Here is a 16,534-nt window from a genome sequence, read left to right on the forward strand (position 1 = left end):
GTGACTCCAGGGCAGCTACCTAATTATATAAAAGTATTTGAAATTCTTCTTTGGCCTTCCTTCTCCGGCCATATTAATGAATTCTGGCTCCATCAGTGCAAAAAGTATACAGAAAGCAGAGCAGAGTGTAGCTGAGCCAAACGTAATTAATGAATGGAATAAAACATGGGTCAAGAAAGAAAGAGAACATCAGTCTCAAGTTGTTTGGCTTACTTCCTAAAATCTGAAGGCAATGTGAGATGTGAAATCACTTACAAAACATCGGAAGCCTACTGGGTAATCTAGTAGTATCATACAAATCTGGGGATTAGAAACAGAAAGATAGACTAAAACCTGAGCCTCCAAGACTAAACCAAGAGGAACAGGTAGGTGTGTCTGGCTACAACAGATATAAATCAGACTCATCATTTAAAGAACAAGGAAAAAAAAGTTCATTACTAAAATTTCTCAATCTTTATCAAAGAATTAGAGACAGTAAAAATATTCTGTGTGTGACATTCCATCTGGCTGAAATTTAAAAGTTTATTTCAGACAAACGTATTTCTGAACAAATGCTTGAACACACAGTTCAAGTCCTCGATGATTATAAATCTTCCTTCTGCACAGTATATATGCCAAAGGTCTCCATTTGTTTCTATGCTGTCTTCACTGACATTCCTAAATTAAATATATTGCTACCACGTATACACAGGCACATAAGCAATTAAAGACTGCAGTAACAAACCCTCTAGGAACAGCGGTAACTGTTCACAGTGTTTAGATTAATATTTGCTGGCATGTACTTTCTCTTTAAACACTAACTTTTTATTCTTGGCCCATGATGTGACGCATTAGTAATTTAGCAATTAATCATTATGATAAAGGTAATTTATTACTCAGTCATCATGAAAAATTAAAGCAGCCTTGTCAACTTTCAATTAATATTTTGAATTTCAGATTTTTGCTATTTCCCAACTGACTAGAAATATAAAACATGAAACAGATTAGTTGATGATTGCTCTATTTCATTTTGATTGGGTAAGACTAAATGATAGGATTGAAGTCCTTACTACCAAGATCCCCACCAGTACAGAAGCATTAGAATGAAAAAAGATTTTCACTCACTGGGTGGTCTGTTTGCTGCCAAGTTTTTGAAGTGGCTGCCTTTTATCACTTCTGCTGATAATCTTCCAGTTGTAGCATTATAAAGGAGGCCAATGAGGATTTCTGGAGCTGAGCCATGCACCAGAGACTGACAAGAGGAGGTACTTTCACTGCAGGACACTTCTGACATGCTCATTTGAGAGTCACAACCCTATAAAAGAAAAGAAAAAGTTCTATGCATTCTATTCAAGTATGTTATTGGGAAGTTAATTTTTAAATAACACACTGAAAACTAGAAAAGCAACTTAATGACAATAACAAATTCCATTCAGTCACCCAATAAGAAATGTAATTCCTTAATATATACTTGGTTCACACATGCTAGAGGTAACAAAGACTAAAGTAGCCCAGAATTAAAATAAGTCTTAATTTTGTGTTTCCGTTGCTTCATCATTCAGGAGAAATAATTAAAGAAGATGAAAAGCAGTCTTCACGGTCCCTATTTACTTCAATTGGTAAGATAAGACTTGTAACATAATTTGTTAGCATCCTGGAGAACATTAAACCTTGGATCCTTTACTTTCCAAGAATGGAAAGCACTAGCAGAACTTTGAAGATAATAAAATGCAGGAGATTCTTATTCATCTTTTGTAAAGGTTATTCTCTAGACTGAGAATTTGTGACTAGTAAAATAACAGAACACATGCAAATAGAAAAATGCACTCTCTCTAGAATAAATTAGCTTACAAGAAATTTAATTGATTCATGGTTACAGAATTCTTATAGAACCTTTATCTTGGGTGGGACAGGAAGAATGCCATCATAAAAGTTAGCAAGTGATGCATTAATTTCCACCATGCAAGCTTCCAAAAAATTCAGATCTCTCACACATTCTCTTGCCTTTGATTGGAGCTTCTAATACTCACTTTTATCCTTTTAATCCCCTCATTCCTGGCATTAAAAAAAAAAGTAAAAAAAAATACACTTTTGCTACACTGCCATGTTAATCATATCACAGCCATTTCTACTTTAATTTCCTGCTTTCATGCATAGGCATGTAGAGTTGTACCTATTAAAACAAGAAACTGGACAATATCTAGCCAATGGCATGGCAATTTGCTTGGCAGCCAAGAACTTTGAATCATTAGCACGTCCCTTTATGACTCTCTAAAATATACGTAAATTGGATCCACAGATTTTTCAAATATGGCTTGACTCATTTGGGAATCTGACAGCACTCTTTCAAGGAGTCATGATGATTTTGTGAAGCTGATTATTCCTGATTCCAAATGTCTCTATCATTTCCAGCAACAGCTGACATGAGCATGAGATCAGTACTAAAACCTAAATTGCACAAATCCTCATCAAGATAAAAGTTAGCTTTAAAAGCAAGTAACTTAATTTGACATAAAAAGCCCAAATGCATTACAGAATCTCAAATAATAGAAGAAATGGTACCTACAAAAAGAAGCGATCAGCCTACAAGATCCTTCATACTGACATTTGAACTACTTCTCAACAAAACGTTTCCAAGAAGTTTGACAGAACCTTCCAGTAGCAATCAATTTCCTCATTAGGAAACATTCACTGGTGCTAACAAATGTGTTCTTAAAACTAAAGAAGGACATCAAGAAAATTCTCTGACTTCATCCCCCAAACTGCAAACTCTGATTTTAAATCTTCGGTTCTTTCTCCAGAAGTTCTTTACTCAATTCCAAGAACAAATTTCAAGTGGGTTACAAATTGTAAATGAATTACTGAAAATGAATTACAAGTATGCATTGATTCCCTTGTCCTTGGCACTCTCAAAACAGGAATCTTTTGATTCTGAACTTCAACAGGAAAGTACAAAGTGGAAAGTTTAAAAGAAAAATGACTTGATTCAGCAGTCAGACTATGTACCGCGCATACATTTGAAAACCTCAGCCTGTCACAACTGCAGATCTTACTTAAGTTTTCTAGCCTTTCAAAAATTTAACATGTTATCCCTATGGTGCTTAGTCATATTATTTTGTTGAGCCAGGAATTTAAACACAGCCAGCCTGATACTGTTCAAAGCATTGGTCTCTAATTTGATTGTGGTCATGCTGCAAGTCCACAAAAAAAAGTCTACAAGAGAAAGAAGGTGCGGCTATATTTTGTCAGTTTTCTTCTGAACGAAAACAAAGATCCTACATGGAAATGAAAGAAGAAGAAACAGGAACTGGGGAAGGTAGATTCAGTAGAGACCATCAGGACTTAGATCAACAACTGTAGATTTTTAATTGCACGACAAAGTTAAAATCAGGGATACTGAGTATCATTAGATGTCTTCTCAAAAGTATTTTCTCCAGTACAGAGTTTGTTGTTCAGACTGTAGAATCTCTTCAGCATTTTAAGCAAGGCATTCTGGGATACTCACAGGTGTTGGTAAATAACCTGACTTCGTGACAAGTCCTTAAGCCGCCCCAGGATTTAAAATACAACAGGCACTTCTCCAAGTTCAATCTAACTGTTTGTTTTTCCTGGTTACATGGTCAAAATTCAAGAAGAATGCTAACTCATCAAAAAAAGAGCAAGGAAAGAAATTGCATTTTTACCTGCTAAGAATATAAGCTTCATGATCACATGCCAAATTGTGAAACATTAACACTGAAGTTGCTAATTAGCACAACACGAATAGAAACTTAGCTACAACAAAGCTTTCATCTCGTGTCATTACAGTGCTACCAGAGTGCTTTTCATCTCCATATAGATCTGCATTCAATCCTTCTGTAAATGTATGTATAGGTCGCTTTGATAATGTAGTTTCACTGTGGGAAATGTAATATTTAGACCCAAGGTTTCCATTTATTTGAAATAATCTGTCTACATAAGTTTATTTTTATAACTCTTCACTTTCTTCCTCTATAAACACTGCATATAGTTTAATATACTGACTAAGTTTAATGTAACGACTAAGATTTCATAACAGCAAAAAGCCTTTTAAGGTCAGTGACGTACCAGAATAGGCTAGGAAGGAATGTAATTTAACTGCAGATTTTGAAGAACCTAGATGAACTGTCAAGGTAAGATGGTCTTGCCACAGTACAAGAAGCTGAACTGGATGGTATTTTGAGGTTCTCTCCAGGACATAAATCTAAAACTCTAACCTATTTCTCTCAATTCAGCCATAGCAAAAATATTTTATTAAGAGCAAACATTAGAAACAAACAAATCAAAAAAACCAACCAAACAAACAAAAAAACCCACAACTTTAGATAAAGTCTCTTCCAAATATTTGGTTCAAAGGTTTGTCTTACTATGGTGAATTAAAAATTTTCAGCTTTTCAATTTTATATCACAGAGCTTTGCCCAAAGGACTTAAACCTTCTGCATATACACCACAGGACAGTACTTTATCACAAAGCTAGGCTGATTTTATTTGACCAATTCGTACAAGAATCATTGTTTTTCACTGTATTATAGAAGTAATACGCATATTCTACGAAAACTTAATTACTCCAAAATACTGTCCCTGATGACTTTTTTTTTCATACCTAGAGAAGAAACATCACTCTTTAATAAATACATAATAAAAACATTCCCATTAAACAGTATTTGTATTTCACGTGCTGTACAAAAGTCAGCAATCAAAAAGAAGACACATTTTCCCTTGGTGCCAATAGAAGAGAACACATACAATGTATGATGTCAGACCTGAACCCCTAAGGTATATTTTCTAATAATCTTTTTGCTACTCACTGACAACATACAGAACCTTGTATTTGCAACGACAATATATGTAAATGGATTTGTCTTTCTTCACTATAATTCCATTTACTATTACTTTTGTATACTGCTAAATTTTGCTCTTCAGCCAAATGAAGTTAATCAAGAGGAACAATGTGGCCATACTCAGACAACAGTGAAAAGTGAATTCCCCTCATTGCATAGGTTAAAATCATGCCTCTGTAGGCTTGCAAAACAAGAACATCTGATTCTCTTGGCTTTTCAAAATATACACAGGAAAGATGAAACCTTGCTGACAATCCTTCAGCAACAAAAATCTGATTCACAGCATGTTACTTGTCAAAATGTCTCTCTCAAATTTTAAATGTTAATGTTATACCACTAATCTCTTAAAGAACTTTGTTGCACATTACTTTCTTCTACTTCTATGGCAATACAACTGAGAGGTTAGGGAAAGAAATTTGAATCCTGTTAAGCAAAAGGAAGAACTGAATCCAGGCCTCCAACATCAGCCCAGTGCTGAACCCCAAAGTTACTGTTCCATTTTGGGGTAAAAGCTCTCTGAGGAGGTGACAAGAATGCCCAAGCACCACACAGGCTGCAGACCAGCTCTCAGCCTGTAGCCCATCCACTACCTCTGCTTGGAGAGCCAGACAGAAGAAGAGAAAGCCAAACCCAGAGGCTCCACGTGCTCCATTAGCATCTTAAGCACCAGATACTTTATAAAAACATGTTTCAAAGCTAAAATACTTTTCAAAATGTACTGGGCTCATTCCTGGGAAAAAGAACAGAAACCACCTGAAGAGCTTAGCTCTGAAAACAGAGGTATGTAAAACAATCAGGTATGCCAAAGAAGTGAGCTTTATAATTTTGGATTCTGGTATCCAAAACCCACTCACATACTCTACTGGATGCTTCGTTGCCTCTGTGGCAATGTCGGCCTCGGTTCCTCATCACTTGCGTGGCAGTGATTCTATTTCCCCTAGCTCATGGAAGAACTGTGAGGACTGATGTATTTAAAAACACAAAGTCCTTAAAAATATGAAAGATGTAACAAAACAGTTCCTTAAATGAAATGACTGGTACCCTTTCAGTATACCAAACTTGCAGGAAGTATCAAGTTTTTGCTTTTACGGGTAGAACTCAGAAGTTACACGATAGTTATAACAATCTCATATATATTTGAAATAATAAGATTATTGATAGTAATATCAATATTAAGATTTAGAAAAAAAAGTCACTGCAAAAAAAGCAATTAAATGAATAAGGTTTCTTTTTTTTGTTGTTGTTTCTTTCTGTCCTATATTCCACTGTCATTTTGAAGCTTTGTCAATTTTAAAAACTACAATTTTAAATGCTTGTCAATCTCTGTAGGTTACAGTAAAAATATTTATTTATTTAAAGAAAACCAATACTTTTGAAATCAAAGTTACCTATCTTCACAATATATTAGGGAAGAAATTCCAATTTCTGTTGTAGCTGCCAGTCCTATTAGTCAAACTAAGAAAACACATAGGTTATTAGTCTTTTGCTTTAAACTAATAACCTGAACTTAGAAACATTGATACATGGTTTTATTCACCTCACCTAAGATTAAGTCTTAGGAAAGCATCGTTATTTAAAACACATAGGTGTTTTGTTGTTGTTGTTTTGTTTTATGTAATTTATTTATCTATTTATGATTTACTATTAAAACTTGAAGCAGATTCCACTTAGGTAGAATGTGCTTTATTTACTCATGTACTTACACTTTATAATATTAATATCTTTCAATCTATATCATAAATGCGACAAAAAATATTCTGACAATATTCCCAGGAAACAAAACACACTTTTTTGGGGGTAGAATGGTATTCTTTAAATGTTAGCAGCATATCCTATTCACAAATGCCAACTTAAAAAAAATCAGCAAATAAATTCATTCAACATTAATGGTATTCTTCACATTAAACGTGATTTTTTTTTAAATTATTAAAACTTATTAATGTAATTAAAAGGCAGATTATCTGAAGTGATAAAATTCACATTTCTTGTCAAAAGCTTCTGCTCTGCCTTGTTTTTGTAACTCTTGAGAAAACACTTAAGGATGCATAATGTTACAAAACAAGTTGTTTTGTCATAAATGAAGCACTCACAAACGTAGATCATATGAAAAATATAGTCCTTTCAATCACTACAGACGAGAGACTGAAACCTTACAAATTCCATGCACAGCTTTAATTTACCACATAAACTACAATGTTACAGAGTATAGATGCATGATGATAACATACTAATTTCATCTTTGTATATTTTCTACTAAGACAAATATAATTTTGAAATGTGGTTTGTTTTCAAACTTTAGGATACTATGAATAATAATGGTAAAATTAGGATGACAAAATAAAATTTATATCTTCTTTATAATGGCAAAACAGAATTCCACTTTCCTGTAATATTTTTAACAAGTTCACAGTGACATTTCTGGTGCTTTTTTATTTCATAAGAATTAGTGTTTTTTATCTGAAAGTCCTCTAAACGATCAACTCTGCAGAACAGAACATTAATTATCTACAGATAAGGAAGCATTTTAGGTTTTCTATAAATTCCACTTGTTTGCATTTTAAATTACACTTTTGGTTTCCTTGCCATACTGTGAAAATGCACGTAGTTGCTACACAGACCGAATGCGCCTGAAATTTGCACAGCAAACCCTAGCAGCAGCGGAAGGAATTTGAAATGAATGTACAATGGAATTTACTGCATTTACAGAAGTGTTTTGTCTTTACATTGCAGAAAAGTCTACTCGCTGCTTATATAGCCATATGTGAGGGAGAGAAACTGAACTCTGTTTTCTTAGGTAAAAGACACTCAACACAAAGAAACACTGAAGCACTAAAAGCTGCTAGATGTTTGTACTAGCAGTTCAGGTAAGAATACCTTACATAAAATGCAGACATTTCACCTGCACTCCTGATAAAGCTATGCTAACAGCTCCTGCCCAGACTCACTTCCACATCTCCTCTACTCCCTGCCAAACGTGACCACGGAGATGTTATTGTGGGACAGAGTCCAAGACCAGACTATGTAATTAGCAGTACTCTATCCAGACAGAGATACATTTACAGATCCAAAGCCACTTTCAGAGCACCCAGGCTCATTACCCAGCTCTCAGATCTGCCTCCTTACTACCTGTTTCTCTGAAAATCCTCCAAGCACCTTAGTCTTGTAAGATATTCCATAGAATATGCTCAGTGGGGAAAGCAATGGCAAGTAGTTTGATTCTTCCCTTTTCTCTCTTGATCACACTCTTTCAAATTGGGAAGGGAGAAAAAGATTCAGTGATCAAACAGTACGCATAATTTATGAAAAGTCAATCTATGGACCGGTATTTGATTGAACAAAAAGTCATGCAATTATTTTTCACAATAAGCAAATCCATAACATAAAAGGCATGTTTATGATGCATTTGTCAATTAAATTATTTCCTTTTAATAGTTCACCTGGCTCTAATTAAGCCTGCTAGTGGTACCTCTTTTGATTTATTCAGGTCATGTTTAATCCCACGATGTGATGATCACTAGGTGTTTGCAGTTGGAATGGATCTGCTTTAGTTCTTAGAGCTCTCATACAGACTACAAAGAAGGGCAAGAAGTGGAAACAAGCTGGGTTCTCTGGGGGCCAGCTGACAGCTAACTGCGCACAAAAGACAGAGACTGTAAAGTGAAAGATGCAGCTCAAGGGCAGACAACGAGGGCCATCCTGACAAGAGGCTAACACGCTGGGACAAAAAGGATCCCTTGCAAAAGACACCCTATGAAGATAAATGTTTATCTGATGCTGAATACAGGCAGCTTCAATACACCAAAAAAGTGATTATCTAGAAATACTCAAGTCTGAAATGAAGGACGCTAATGTAGGACGCTTACGTTATACTGCAAAGCCCAGGAGAAGAAGAATCAATCAGTAAGTAAACTCAAAAGTAACATTAAAAGTCCCACAAACGTTTAAATTATACATTTGCAGACTAGGTAATTTCACCTGTTTGTGCAATATATCTGATGAGGGTTTCCCCCAGTGGAAACAAATTGGAGGAAAACAGTGTAGATGCTCTTGCTGAAGGGTGCTCAAAGCTGCAAATGGTAACTGTTTCTTTTTCCTTTTTTTTTTCCCTTGAAAGACAGTAACAAAAGTGAGTAGAGTGTATAGGCATACAGACAAACAAGAAAGAATTCAAATCATGAGAAAACAAAATAGTTAGGAAAGTTAGTGTCTAAGGGAAAGGAAGTTCTGGATTCAAAGCTGGAAGAACTGCTCAAGGAGGACTGCTGTTTAGCAGCTTGAAGTCTTCAGAAGTGAGAATTTCATGGCAGTGACAACCTTGTTAATGTTGACTTATAAACTCCTTCTCAAAAGCTACTTCTGTGAAATTTACAATATGTTTTTGCAGCCTATTTTGCTTACTGCCCTTTGAAACTGTTCCCTGGGTTGGTAAATCATATTTATGCCACTGAGAATCTCACAGATACTTGGTCATATTCACATTTTTTTCTAGCTTTATGTATTGATTTATTCTAGATGTATTCTAGCTTTATGTAGATAAAAAAAGTGATCAAAACTAGACATACCATATCAGACAATGTTTGTCAATGGCAGACTGGCCTTCTGAGAAGATACGAATTTTGCGTAAGTGGTTTACTTTGATTTAATATAGAAGTTGTTCATGGCCTGCTGTCGTTTGCCTGGGACATTTTAGAAACTCAAAATCACCTTCATAACACTCAAAAATAGCAATGCCGTGTCTGAAATGTAGTTATTTGCTGATATACAGAAATATCAAAGATTGTGGGGATCAAACTGAGTAAAGTTTTTTTCAAGGAACTTGATAATTAAAAGCCAAAGTATACAAGTTTTTAATTGCTATTTTATTCAGGGCACATATATTAAGATAGAAACACAAGGAGCAATCTTATTTTTTTATTTTCTATTTTTTTTCCTCTGGCCACATGACCAATTTAGGATTTTGACATACAAATGAAATTCAAAGAATTCTCCAAGTATCCTTCTTATTTTCAGGGTCATGGTAACAAACGAAAGTTATTCTGTATGGGACTCAAATGGTCTCACAATCTCAATGCCTAATCAAGTGCTTCTTGGTTGAATAGACTAATTTATATGTCACAATTTGCCACAATACACCATTAGGTGTATTTACAGAAAAATCAGGAAAAGCAAACAGCATGGAGTTTAAAAGCTAATCAATTTTTAACCGTGACCACTGAACTCATTTAGTGGCAGGTCCTTGTAATCCGGTCAGATTCCATTTGAGTTCTTGAAACTTGCATCTGTTGGTGCACTGCAGACAATTGTTTCTCAGAGCATGGCTGCCAGTCTTTGGGTTTTCCCCTGTACCCAGAAGACCTGAGGAGAGGAAGCCATGGGCTAATGCTTATGTTCTCAGCTGACAGGAGCAGTGCTGGGGAGCACCAGGTACACCGGCTGAGGCAACCACGGCACTGAGAAGGAAATGGCTGCTGCCTGCAGGGTCCTCCCATAGGATACTGCCTTGAAATGCTGAACAACCAGGCAAACGCAGGGAGGCCACTTCGTTTACCAAATCAAGTTCTCCTGTAGCCGCAGCAACACGATCCCCACTTCCCAATCTCCTAATTTCCTTCAAAGAAAGTGCTAGAGCCATCTTTTTTGTTGTTAAAGGACTAATTCTGATCTTCCATGTTTTACTCCACTAACTCAAATGAATTCAGCCAGCTATTCCCCTGATAAGAATGTGTTTGGTATTTAAAGATAATTGCCCCTTACTTTGATAGACAGAATTTTTACAAGCTAAGTGAAAGCATTTATGCACCATCACATAGGAACCAAGTCATTTTGGTAGAATTCGAGTTAAATAAAATCCTATGAACAAAATTTTCTATTTGAATCCTTTTGCCTAGACAAGTCTAAACCATCTTTTTCTTAGCTGATTTAAAGTATCGTAATTGTAGCTACTGTTTCATAAAATACATGTATACATGCAAACTTCAGTATTTAGTCTTCCAAATAAAATCCTGAATAGATCATACCATAAGCATATAGCAGTAACGTCATCAGGAGGCCTAAAATGCTAGGATTTGCACAAAACCTGACAGCTCAACTCTAGGGGGGCCAAGAATTTCCAAAAAATAAATGCTATTCTGAAAACCTTTTTCCTGAGTTTATGAACTGATAACAACCATGAGAAGGCATACTAAAGATATGCCACACAAAGGGTAACATGAAATGAATACTATAAGCATAACACATAAACAAGTGCATATTAGGTGATTGACACAAATAAGCACATACAAGATAACTAACCATTGTCCTCAAAACTGAGAGCACATTTCTATACATTGCGCACAGAAATGTCTTACATCACTCAAAAAATGTAATTAAAATATTTCTCTAGTAAAGATATACAAAATAATCCTTTATGCACATATGATTGCATATGCCATCCATGCTTTGCTGTAAGGGTCACATCTGGGAGTTCACTATGTTAGAAGTGGAGAATGCTTTAGAAAGTAAGAAAATTTAATTTAATTTTCCACAGCAAACATCTTGTTATTGACAATGATGAAAGATTACTAGATTTGCTTAGCAGGAAGAAGTATGTTTGTATCTTCTAAACTCTGCTTAGAAAACCAATCAAAAAATATAAAATAATTGCTTGTTTATATTCTACACCAGAAAAGCAAGATGGTGAAGGTGACTATGCTTTTTTCTTTGTTTTCGTTCTTGATATATATATATATACATATATATGTATATATATATACACATACATATATATATAATTTCCAAACAAATTCTCTGAATAAAATGCTTATATGATTTTATTATCATGTACTGGAGGCTGTTGTTCACTGTCAGAAAAACATCTTTGTGTATGAAGAACGAAGAACAACTGAAGACAGGGCCATGGGGACTTCTTGAAGAAAAATAAACAACATTGCAATGGATTCTGAACTCCAAAAGAAGAGAATAAAAATTGTCAAACATTGTATTAGAACTCGAATATCTTTAAGAGCATCAGGTCCTCCTAAACAAATTATACACAGACAAAACAACAGTGTCCATCCCTGCTATTAACTTTTGATGCAATGGCCAATTCTATTGAAACCGAAAGGGACAGGGAGTCTCAGATAACAGTGACATAAACAGTCATATTAGTTCTGTTGCTTCTTGCTCAGTCAAGCATACATGGAAGGCAGCTAGAGGCATTTTACTCAACATGTGATAAATATGGGGCCTGAGAATATTGTGTGAAGAGGAATTCCCTGGTTACATAGGAGAATTACAGCAACTCATAACAAAGTGGTCTTAGGGAATGTGATGGAAGAGTTGAAACTACAGGGGCAGACATGGGGTAGGATAAATCCAAAGGAAATCATGCCTCGACAATTTAACTGCTCATGCAAAATTTGGTATGTTCTGAGGAAGAAAGGAGTCTGTTGAGGAGGAAATAATATATGGCAACATACCTAAAGACAAATGGTGATAAGACTGTGGACAACAGGTACTATGCAAGCATTATTTGAAGCATGGAAAGGTGAGGAATAGGCTGAAATCTTCGTTGAGGAAGATGGTTTGTGAACATATGAATCTGAAGCCACTTGTAGCTTTGAAATCTATTTAAGGAACATACTAGTATCGTGTATTCACCATGTCAGGTACTTTGTCCACACTTTAAAAATAAGCAGAGAAAGCTGCAGGAACAGCTCATGGAAGCATACCACTATGTTTCAAAGGCACTGAACTTGCTGGTCCACTTTTACGCAGATTTTGTTATGAACAGCTTTAGTATATAACTGAAAAAATACTAAACTTCACAGCATATGAACTGTTCTTATAAGATTATAAGGCAGATGATTAGCTAATAAAATACATTAATATACTATCAGAGCAAATAAAATACATTTCTGCAGAAGAGATTAGCATAGATGTTACAATGGGTTAAGAATTCCAGTGACAGAAAGTATATTTAATATATAAAATCCATATAATGAGAATCAGTGGGAAAAAAAAGGGCAATTGTCATGTGTCCAAATATCTTCATAAAAAGCTGTCAAATACAAACATTTCTCAGCAACAAAACGTTCTACAACTGAGCAAAGTATATTTAATTCAGAATTTATGATGTACCCTCATCATGGATTTTATAGTTACAAATATTCCTGAACAGATGGATCTCTCCAAATTGAAACAACACTTACCTTCTCCTGTTCAGTAACTCCTAAATGGCTTATGATTAGAAGGGCATAAAGGTTGTTGTTGGCCTATTCTAGCAAAAGAACAGCTGAGAAGGAATACAACCAATGTGTATAAATGCACCCAGAGGCGAACACCTGAGAACTAATTAAGCTAAGAACAAATGGTTATAAATTGGCCACAAAGAAATTCAGGTTGGAAATGAAACAACCTGATGTTTTCAGATGAAAATTCAATTTATTATTTATTTAAAAAAAAAAAAAAAAAAAAGGATGACTTGGCTGTCTATAATACCCAGGGCTTGAACTCAATGGTCCAGCACGTCCTCCCACTTCCAGTCAGATACTCTAAAAACATGACAAATTTTAACATTCTTGTAAAACAACTATGTTAAATCCTATAATAGAACTGCTCACTGAAAAAGCATGATATAGGTTATAAATAATATAAAAATAGATACTCAGATGTGAATGAATTTCTAAAGGTTTAAAAATTGATTTGCTTATTTGCATAGTTAAATAAAACAACAAACACAACCCATGGATGCTTATTCAAGCTATCAGGACTATGAGGGTTCCTTTCAAGCAATAGGTAAGGCTAACAGAAATCTGCCTAAGCACCATTACAGCAACAATCTCTAGACCATTTCACTTCCTACCAATATTACTTATTTGCATTCCCTTCCTCCCAAAAATAAGGACGAGAGAAGAATGCAGACATGGCAACTTTACAGAAAATGAATAACAATCTTATTATCTTTGACTCCTTTTGGAATTTGTTTCTACTTTCCCTGCCACAAAACCCCCCCAAAATAATAAAGAATAACGACCAAAGTGCATATGGGATGTACCAATCAAAAGCCTGGCCCAATGCACATATGGGATATACCAATCACAAACACTGGCCTCTTTCACTGACTTCGGTATTTTTTTTTCTTTTTCCTTTTTTTTTTTTTTTTTTTTTTAACCAGACCCTATTGAGAATACACACAAATTTAGCAGTACATTTAGAATATTCAGTGCTTTTTTTTCATGGGGCATTTTTTTCCCTAGCTGCTAAACTAGCATACTTGGCATTTTTAAAGTTCACAGTAGGTAAGCGGAACAGACTTGGAACAGACTGATTCATACATCTTAAGGTATCAAAAAAAAAAAAAAAAAAAGCTGTTTCATCATCAGCTGATGCTCCATCAGATCCACATTTTAGTCTCAGTTTTTACTGATTTTATGTAATTTATTTTTAATCATGAAATACAATTGCATTTTATTTTGAATGCCTTTGTAATACTCATGTTTGATAGAAATGCCATTTTAATTGATACATACACTTTTTTTTGGAAAATGCAGAACAAATTAACTGCATTTTTTTTCTACCTGAAAAAAATCTTTTACTTTCTTTTCCTTCTCCTCCTTTTTTTTTTTTTTTTTTGTTAAAAAAATTGGGGGGGGGGGGGGGGGGGGGGGGGGGATTCCCTTGCTAAGTCACATTCTGTTTCTCCAAGAAGTCTATTATTTAAAAAATAGGCATATCTTAAGCAACCAACCCTCCTTGTCTAGGAAGCCCTGACTAGAACATTACAAACATTCTCTTTTTGGACAAAAGCATATTTAAATACTTACAAAAACAAAAAGGAGATACACTGCCCAGACAGTGATGCTATAATCATTAATATGAATCTGAAAACCAACCTCCTGAAAGACAGGAGATGCAAGCTAAAGATCCCATGGGAAAAAGGGAAGTTTATCTGGAATCTGCTATACTATTGGTAGCCACCCTCACCACTGGACAGCTGGATAATACAGATACAGCTAACTCCAGTGTTTTTTGATAGTGATAACTAAGTTTATCTCTAATTACAGTTGCTTTGCTTTATTTAAAATAGTACAGATAAATTATTTTGGCGGGACAAAAAATTGTCCATCAGACAGGTAAGCTTTTTTCCATCAAAAAATCCTTCGCTAGTAGTTTGCACTACTTTTCACACTATTTTTCACTTCAGACTGAATCAGAAATCAATTATTTACAAGATTCTAAACTGAAGTTACTAAAATGTCTTTGCACTCTCAGAATTCCTCTTTCCTATCTTTCCTTCCTGAAAAGAAAATAACTATTGCAACCAAGATTTAATTGCAACAGATGGAGGGCACTGGCTAGTATAGCTTTTTTTTTTCTTTCTTATTTTTTAATTGAAGTGCTGTGGGTGGCAGGGTAAAGATTATACAATTAAATACATACATATGTAGCATGCATGTATACATACATGCATATATTCACCACTATATGCCTATTTATAAATCGGAAATTCTAAGTAATTAAAAGGAAAAATACAGGCAGCTTTTGCAGGTGGAAATTGAATGTATTTACAGAAGCTTTAAGGAAAACATCTTTGTGTTAATACGGTGCTATGACTGTCAAAAAAATCCAATGAATGCGATGACTATAAATATACACACCATTCTTACAAAATTCAGGACAATGTATATCACTGCATTGTTATTCTGCTTCATTTAATACTCACAGACAGACTGTAAGAAGGTTCCAATATCACTGGCACTGACATCTTCCCTTGAAGATTCAATTTTGTTAAGTAAAAAATCTTTTCTCCCACAATCCTCTCTTTTTTCATGCGACGTACGCTGTACAGTCTAAAGCGAACTGCATAATTCCCAATCATCTCAGACTCAACGTGATTAAATTTGAATGTCTCTGTGAAGACAGGGCATGGTCCCCGCTGGATGCTGGTTTTTGCTCTCTGTTTCTTTATAGGGAGAAGAACTAGGTGTACTTGCCATGAGCTTCCACCTGTCCTGCTGTATGTAGGAATATCTGTGACAGCTGTCACTGTCACCAAAAGCTTCTGTTCCTGTGAGTCATAGTCAAAAGTCACATCCAGTGTGCCATATTTAGCTACTGGCTCAGGATCAAAAGGTTTAGGAAGCTGTGAAGATGATCCTCGGGCTGACATATCCTGAAGAAGAAGAAAAAAGCTTTTATTTATTTATTTATTGTATTATATTATTAAGCCTAGCATGGAACTGTATAGCTTTCTCTAAGTAACATGAAGCGACTATGATCTTTTTGTTCATTTCATAAACAAGGTAATTAAACACTGAAAGCCTGAAGAGATGGCTGACTAGCAGCCAAGAAAAAAAAATCAAAAGATTTTACCTGGCCAATACTGCCAAAAGCCAGGAGCCAATCAGACAGAGCTTGGATTAAATTAGGCTGTATTTATGATCTCTTCTTCTCTGCCCCACATGTTAAAATGCATACACATATGTTACAAGATATAATTACCTTACTTTGGTGTGAGTATACACACATTTTAAGTTAGCATTTTGTAGTGCTTTAAGACCTGGCTGGTGATTGAGAACACAGTGAGATGCCAGTAAAGAATACAGGAATTACAATACCTATTTGCACATGCAGCTCTTGCTGCAGTGAACAAAGATTCTATAGATGTGCCAAAAATTATCATGGCTTTATTAATGCAATTTTACCAGAACTGTGT

General features: G+C 35.1%; 1 protein-coding gene across 6 annotated transcripts in view; it reads right to left on the bottom strand.

The window, feature by feature from the left end:
• SYT14 (synaptotagmin 14) overlaps nucleotides 1-16,534 on the bottom strand; it is an 88,426-nt gene that overhangs the window by 12,257 nt on the left and 59,635 nt on the right. For all 6 annotated transcript variants that reach the window (XM_048057626.2, XM_048057623.2, XM_048057624.2 and 3 more), the window contains 2 exons: nucleotides 15,542-15,991; nucleotides 1,105-1,294 (listed from right to left, as the gene is read on the bottom strand). In XM_048057626.2, the coding sequence (XP_047913583.1) occupies nucleotides 1,105-1,294; nucleotides 15,542-15,991 (640 nt within the window). The remainder of the gene's footprint in view (nucleotides 1-1,104; nucleotides 1,295-15,541; nucleotides 15,992-16,534) is intronic.

The sequence above is a fragment of the Anser cygnoides genome, chromosome 3 (assembly GCF_040182565.1).
Source record: "Anser cygnoides isolate HZ-2024a breed goose chromosome 3, Taihu_goose_T2T_genome, whole genome shotgun sequence".
NCBI lineage: Eukaryota > Metazoa > Chordata > Aves > Anseriformes > Anatidae > Anser > Anser cygnoides.